Source organism: Sinocyclocheilus grahami, unplaced genomic scaffold, assembly GCF_001515645.1.
Source record: "Sinocyclocheilus grahami isolate Dianchi unplaced genomic scaffold, SAMN03320097.WGS_v1.1 scaffold456.1, whole genome shotgun sequence".
Taxonomy (NCBI): Eukaryota; Metazoa; Chordata; class Actinopteri; order Cypriniformes; family Cyprinidae; genus Sinocyclocheilus; species Sinocyclocheilus grahami.
In genome coordinates this window covers 63,957-72,291 of record NW_015505635.1, presented here as the reverse complement: position 1 = coordinate 72,291, position 8,335 = coordinate 63,957, and the positions used below count along the sequence as shown (strand labels likewise).

Sequence of the window (8,335 nt, the reverse complement as noted above, 5' to 3'; positions counted from 1 at the left end):
GTACGGTATTGAATGTCTGTATGTGTATATCTCTCCTGCTACGTGTGTTTTCCTGGTTCCCTAGATGTCATTAAAATCTCATTGTTTATGTACTCCTCGTGCCGCGCTCTATCACAGTAGCAACGTGACAACGACAACTACTGACTTACTGCAAAAATTAAACAGCTTCCTCAGTATATTTGTCTTATTTTTCAGTACAAATAGAATGATTTCTGAAGATCATGTGACACTGAAGACTGGAGTAATGATGCTAAAAATTCAGCTTTGATCACAGGAATCAATTAGATTTTAATGTATATTAAAACTATAATTGTTATTTTACATCATAATAATATTTCACAATATTACATTTTTCCTGTATTTTTGATCAAATAAATGCAGCCTTGATGAGCAGAAGAAACATTAAAAATCGTTTTGATCCCAAACTTTTGACTGGTAGTTACTTAACCGACACATTAAACTCCATTACGTAGCCTGAATTATGAAACTGCATAAAGCTCTGGGTTCACAACCACAGGAAACACAAAAAAGCACAGCAGAAATGCAAGAAGGAAACACAAAAACAGGACAACGACTAAATGGAGCGCAAATAAGACAAACCATGTTCACCTGACAAATGAATATAAGGTTTGGTTTGTTGAAGCATGACATACGGTCTGATAAAGCACAGCAGAGCTTCACATCTCCATCACGTCGCGTGCCAACCTCACGTTTCCTCTTCTTACTTTCTGAGTTTTGCACCAGTTGAAGGCCACACCCTCAAGCTTTCTTTACACTCTTCATATCTTTCCAGAAGAAACCGAGAAGATCGATTCAAATCCTGCTACGGTTTTGAAGCCTCCGACACCTTGAAGGTTTTGTATCACGTTCGTCTGTGTTTTTCAGCGAGTTTGTTCCTCTCTGGTGCTCTTGCGGAAATGACTGATCAGATCTGAAGGCCATGAGTGCTTTACACTCACATCATCAAATAAACCCAGGCCTTTTTCTCCTTACGAGCCGATAACATCCTATGAGCGTACGATCCGGCATCTTTAAAAGCAAACCTGAATGAAGAATTGAGATGAGAAACACAGAACAGAGAAAAGCCTCCAGTCCTTACCTTTCTCTCTGCACCGGCACAAGCTTCAGTGTAAAGTGTCTGTGACGCAAGAAACCACTAAACTTGCCTCAGTGACTTCCTGAGTCTTTACTTTCTGTCTTGATTCTCTATTTCTGATATACGCCTTTATCTCGACCTCTGCATGGTGTCTGCCTTCATCCATATGCTTTATATAGGAAACATCAGGCCAACATGCCATGTTATTCAGCGGCCTAAATATGGGAAAGACAGATGGACATCAGGACACAAAACCACAGTGCTTTGATATAACTATGTTTATTCATACGTTTAGTAGATGCTTTTTTTAAAAGCGTATTGCAAATGAGGAAAATCACATGCAGTTTGTCATAAAGGGCAATCATATTCTCAGTATACATATTAATTAGTGCTGTCAAACCGTGATTAATCACATCCAAAATAAAAGTGTTTGTTTACATAATATAAGTATGTGTGCTGTGTATATTTATTATGAACTGTATATATAAATACACACACATGCATGTATATATTTCAGAAAAATATGTTATGTTTATATATTAAATATATTTATAATATAAATTATATGAATGTAAATATAGACATGTAAATATTTTCCAAATATATACTGTATGTGTGTGTATTTATATATGCATAATAAATATACACAGAACACACACATATTATGCAAACAAAAACTTTTTGTATGCGATTAATCGCGATTAATCGTTGGACAGCACTAAAATTAACGCATAAGCTACAACAGAACACGTAACATGGTATTTTCATGGTTATTCCAGGGTACTTCAAAGAATAGTATTGTCATAAGGTAAATAAATGTTCAAGAAAACATGGCATATCCATAGTATTAACAAAACAAACAAAAACAGGTATTTCTATGGTACTATGTCTGTAGTACTTTGATATGAATACTTTTATGTTTATGCATTGTAACGGACAAAACGTTACGTGGTTTTATTATTGTAGATTCGCTCCACTTTTCTTGTGGTCTCACATGTAGACCTCTAGGAGCAGCTTGAGGGTGCTATTGCCTGGAGGTAACGGACATATAAGTCCGATCACCATAGAGGAAGTCAGTTCGTTTGGTAGAGGGGAAACCATTTGGTTGAACTCATGCTACCGGCTGGCTCTATGAAAGTCCTTGGTTGAGAACTCTGAGTTTCTGCTCAGCTGTGAGTATGGTTTGGTTGATTTACCTGACAACGTCTGTATAGTGAAGTTACTGATGTCAGTCATTTGCTTTCCTTTTAGAAAGGACTTTAATTATCTATGTCAACACTTCGCTATTCTACAAAATGATTGCTTTCTTTGTGTGTAATTGACTGGATGCATATTAAATCACCTCTGGGTACGAGGGGTGAGTTCATCCAACGCTGCACACAGGGCAGCAACCCGCCGAATGCCAACGATACTGTGGGTTATAGGAATACTAACATTGCATCGCACTCAAATAACTTTGTGGATTAGAACGTCATCTCATCCCTCATCTATTCTCGTACCTCAACTGCACATGGAATGATAAGTTTATTTCAAAACATTGACTGAGTTAAAATACAAAGTGCATTTAAATTGTTTATGGTTTATTTGTTTGTTTTTGCAACTGTGTGGGTATATATACACTGGTGGGAAGAATAAATTAGGATACAAAGATAATTTGGGTTGTGAAGAGTATTTTAATCAGTACATGTTGAAAGTCTGTTGAACCCCTCAGAGTAACAGCTTTAAAAAAGTGAGGTGTTACAGCATTTAGCAGATGCTTTTATCCAAAGCATCTTGGAAATGAGGCAAACAGCATACAATTTGTCATAAAAGCCAACAATATTCACAGTATACAAGTGTACGAACTATATTAATGCATAAGTTAGAGCAGAACAAGGTGATATCGAATGATTACCATATTCACTTAGCATGGTATTTTCATGGTATTCCAGGGTGCTTCAAAGCAAAGCATTATTATAACATGGCAAATGTCCAAGAAAACATGACATTTCCATTGCACCATGTTGAAAAACAAAAATTAGTATTTCTATGATACCATGATGTCCAAAAATCAACAACAGTATACACCACGGTACTTAAAGGGGTCATCGGATGCCCATTTTCCACAAGTTGATATGATTCTTTAGGGTCTTAATGAAAAGTCTGTAACATAGTTTGGTTAAAATTTCTCAATGGTAGTGTAAAAACACCTTTTTTTACCCTGTCAAAATCAGCTCTTTTCAGATCAAGCCATTTTGTAGCATTTTCCTTTAAATGTTAATGAGCTCTGCTGACCCCGCCCCTCTCTTCCGAGCTGCTCTCAGAGAAACTGTTTACTTTAGTCGCATTCATTGTGAAACTTGCTAATTAGCACATTATTAGGAAAGGCCATATGCAAAGATTCATTACAAAACATTATACTCACTTCTTCTGGAGGTGAGGCTGGATCACGAATGATTCGCGCGAGCATAGATGCATTTATGTAGATCGGGGCGCATTCCCTTCAGAAACAAACATAATCCACTGCGTCTTCAGTGGCTCAGATGTCGGGAGTAAATGACGACTGCTGTTCATTATTACATCCAACAACAGAACACCTCAATCGCTTGTTAGGAGTCATTCTTGTCTACATCTGCTCTGGCGGTGAAACAATGGCGGACTGATGAGAGGCACTCAGGGCGGAGCTAAGGTAAGACACCAGTCCAGTCTGTGCAGAAACGCTACTGTCAATCAAACTAGCGTGGGAGGGGCCTGTCTGTGGGGCGTCACACAGACAGGCATCTGAGATCGGCTCGATTTGAGAAAGGGGTAAAGATTTAATGAGATTTTAAAAAACACTGGGTGGATTTGTATCATTATAGGGTGGTTGTGTACACACACTGCCAACACACATTTCAGATCAAACAACTTGTAAAAGTGCATGTAGCATCCAATGACCCCTTTAATGTTTACCATATCCATAAACAATATTTATCTGATACAAAGTATATCAAATAATTCAAAGGTAGTGCAATGGTATATACATCCAAAAATATGGTATGTTGAAATAAAAACATGGTATTTCACAAAAACGTGATAGTGCCATGATAGTCTGAAAACTTAATTTGGCGTGTTATTGCAAATATGCATTTCAGGGTCTCCAGGGTCAGAGAATATAAAAGTGCTCATGTGAGGTACGTTGTATATCAAAGCTAAAGTTGTTTCATGTACAAAGAAAAGTATTCTCATAGACAGCAACATATGTTGAATACATTGATTACGTTCAGTGGATACTCTCAAAAATGGCGCTATAGGGAGGAGGCGAATTGTTGAATAAAGTCATTATTTTTGTTTTCTTTGCACACATACAAGTATTCTCGTAGCTTTGTAAAATTACAGTTGAACCACTGATGTCACCAGTGCAGCCAACTAATTTTCAGGGGAAGCTGCTAAAGGAAGGTCGATTTGTTGCTTAAAAGTTGCTAAATGATGTTGTGATGTCATTGCGCGATGACGACATCATTACGTAATTACGACGCAAAAATGTGCCACTGCATCAAATCTCAGCAAAAAATATATTTTATATGTTAATTTAGATTTGTTAGTAAAATAATATAAATACATTATATAATATTAAAACATAAATAACTATTTTTAAATACAACATTTAAATTATTGAACACTTACACATTTTTTAAACCATTACAATTATTTATTTCTTTATTAGCTAATAAACTAATAAAACTACACATTCTGAACAATTATAGTTTTAAGCAGCGTATTAGTAGTTAGTTAGTATGCTACACTCTAAGAAGAGTCTGTAAAAATGTTAATATGAAGGAATTTTCCGTATTGATTTTTCACAGGTTTTTTACCTGCATTTTAAATTATGCACTGTATTTTGTGTTTTTGTGTTACAACGGATAACACAATGTCCTGAAAAATTACTAGTACCTTTTCCATTTTTCTCAATATTTTTCTTACAGTGTACTAACTGATCAACAATCGCAGGTATAAGCTAGGCATATCATGAATTAACAATTATTCCGTTATTGTTATTAAATTGAACAATAGCAAATAGCAGCTAACTTAATTCACTGCTAGGCATCTTTGGTTTCCTCATTTTGTGCAGTTTAGATGGAAATTGAGTGCCTTTTTATCGTCGGAGTCACTTATCAAAAGTTGCTAATAATTGCCGAATACATTTTTAAAATAGCTACATTTGTTGCTAGGTGCTTTTGGAAGAAAAAGTTGCTAGGGTAGTGTGAAAAGTTGCTAAATTTAGCAACAAAATTGCTAAGTTGGCAACACTGGATGTCACATGGATTATTTGAATGATTTCCTTGCTTACGTTTCTGTGCATTGATCGTGTTAGGGTCCTTTCTGTCTGTGGAGAGTCAGAGAGCTCTCGGAATGTATCAAAATATCTTAATTAGTGTTCTGAAGATGAACAAAGGTCTTACGGGTTTGGAACGACATGAGGGCGAGTAATTAATGTCAGAGTTTTAATTTTTGGGTGAACTGTCCCTTTAAGTGTCACCCCCCCCCCATTTTTTGAGCATAGCCGTGAAAGTGCACTATCCAAACTTAAATTGTTATAATGAACGCTTTGGAATACAGACCTAAGGTTGGACTCCGTTTTAAGACAATCTTCTTTAAAAAAAAAAAAAACCTTCCAACCTTCAAAATATTAAAGTATCAATAAGTTATAGAAGTTTAAATTTACTGTAAAGAAAACGCACTGTACCAATTTTTGCTAATTACAAAAATATTTTTGAATCCAAAATTGCTATAAAATTAAAACCTTATGTCTAAATAAGTTATGTTCCAAATTTGAAGTTGATATTAAAAAATTGCGGTTCCTGTGAGATAAGTACATATAATCAATATGTACACACAAAATCCTTTTAAAGTGTACAATATGTGCTTTTGTGAACTTGACTATTAGACAGCAATTAGCAAATTTGTTTGAAGTCATCAAACCCGTTACTTTTTAGAGTAACAGGTTTTGACGTGGGTAACAGGGATGATGTAGATTAGGTGTCACCCTGTTTTAAGATTGTCTGTGTAAAATTCAAACATTTTAAAGGTCACCCTCAGTAAATTATTGAGCCAATGCCTAGTATATCATTCAGTGGCATATGAATTCTAATTAAATTATAGTATTTAGTGACGCTTGTGTCAGTAACAGGATTGACAAATATACCAAACATGAGGTAGAAAAATAGTCATAAATGACATAGCCTGAGATGGCACAATACAATTTCTTGTCATTTTAAGGTGTCTTCATATCATGGATATTTAAAAAAATGTTGATTAAACATTTTATTTTTCACTATTTCCGAGTGGAAAAGGCAGCGATTTCGAGGAATGACCCTTTGGTTTTTATCATCAAAAAATCACATATTGATATTCATATTGTCTCCACATTAATAAACACTCACCTGAGAGTCATTTCAGATTTCTGACATCTTCAGATCAGAGGACCTAAAACCTTGATAGACCTAAAACAGAATATCATGAGATATAAAATGTTACATTACAGCAAAAATACAGAGGAATAATTCACTAGAGGGCAGTTTCTGTCCCACGTTATACTTTTTTTTTCCTATCATGGTATATACACATGAATACATTTAGCAGACACTTTTATTCAAAGTGAATATAAGAAATACAACCAGGTTTCTAAAAATGGACTCAATTTAAATTTTTTTAATTATTTTGAAAATGAGCAACATTGTAAACTTTTTTTTAAATAACTTTTTTCTCTTTTTTATTTTAAATAACATTTTAGTGGCAGTCCTACATAATTCTGCATTTAAAATATATTTAAAATGTGACATATACCTTGTTTATATAATATATATTTATAATTAAAGATTTAATTATAATAAAATCAAATATTAAAATAAAAATAATCCAAATACTGGTGCAATCAGTGTAAACAGGTGTGTGCAATTCGTGCTGAGTGCAATCAGTAATGCATGATGGGAAATGTAGTCCGGGGTGCTATGCAACAGTTTGTGTGGTGCGAGAGTCAATGAAAAGGAAAGTTCATGGACCGGATTCGTGACAGCAAGGCACTTCAAAATGTAAATTTTTAAAATAATTAACATTTTAAAAGTATTTTTTTATGTGTATACACACACACACATACATATATATATATAACTTTCCATTTTTAAGCCTATAGTGGCACTTCTAGAATGTAATAATTTTAATATATATTAAAATAAAATACAAGTAATTTAAATACTCTCAAATACTTCAAAGAATATCATGGCATTACTGAGGTGCATGTTCAAAAATCATAGTAAATTCTGAGGTTCTTTGTAGTTAATGCTATAAGTAGATTTCAGTGTTTTCTGGTTTATCTGCAGGGCGTCTCATTCAGAAACCTGCTTCTCATCTTCATCACGATAGGAATCTAGACTCCAACCAGACAAACACTGATCCAGAGCATCATTCCTGTGGAGAAACACACACGCAGATCATCTGCGCAGACAGAGAGGACGCGCAGCTCGCCGGAGACCTCGACGCTCCTCACAGCGAGGAAGACTTCGGTGGACTGCTGGAGGTGGAGATGAAGCAGAGTTTTCCATCTGAAATCACAGGTCCAGACCGGCAGGAAAACACGGAAACAACAGATGATCCGCGCTGCTCGCAGATGCCTGCAAACACAGACGCATACGCGTCTGCGGAAAGCGGCTCATCTGTCGCTGCTAGACAAACATTAAACAACCTCAGCTTTGAGTCCGTAAACCAGAACTCATGGGCCAAGAGAACAGAACCAGACTTCATCCCAACGTTTCCGGATGAGAATATAAACCGCAGCTGCGCAGACAGACACGCATTTGCTGCGAGAGAAGCGGCGCACCGCAGAGAAACGGTACATGAGAAGTGGTTCATCTGTTCGTTCTGCGGGAAGAGTTTTGACCACTTCAGTCACCTGCAGATGCACCAGCGCATTCACACCGGAGAGAAACCCTACCGCTGCGCAACCTGCGGAAAAAACTTCTCACAGCAGAGCAACCTGCGCACGCACCAAAAGATCCACCGCAAGACACGCACGCATATGTAAAAACTAGGGATGCACCGATTGTTTAAAAAAAGAAAACAGCAGATGATCGGGGCGATTATTTATGAAAGCCCTTTTCTGCCACTGAATAAAAAAAATTAAAAAGGTAATTGCAATTTTTTATCACGCAATTCTGACTTTTTTCTCGCAATCGCGAGTTTACATCTCAATTCTTTTTTTCTCGCAATTGCAGGTTTACATCT

General features: G+C 36.0%; 1 protein-coding gene across 1 annotated transcript; it reads left to right on the top strand.

Moving 5' to 3' along the window:
• The first annotated feature begins 4,564 nt into the window (after window positions 1–4,564).
• Window positions 4,565–8,135, top strand: LOC107552667 (zinc finger protein 343). Its single transcript, XM_016234607.1, has 2 exons — window positions 4,565–4,580; window positions 7,435–8,135. The coding sequence occupies exons 1-2, from the start codon at window positions 4,565–4,567 to the stop codon at window positions 8,133–8,135; spliced, it is 717 nt and encodes a 238-aa protein (XP_016090093.1).
• The last annotated feature ends 200 nt before the right edge of the window (window positions 8,136–8,335 follow it).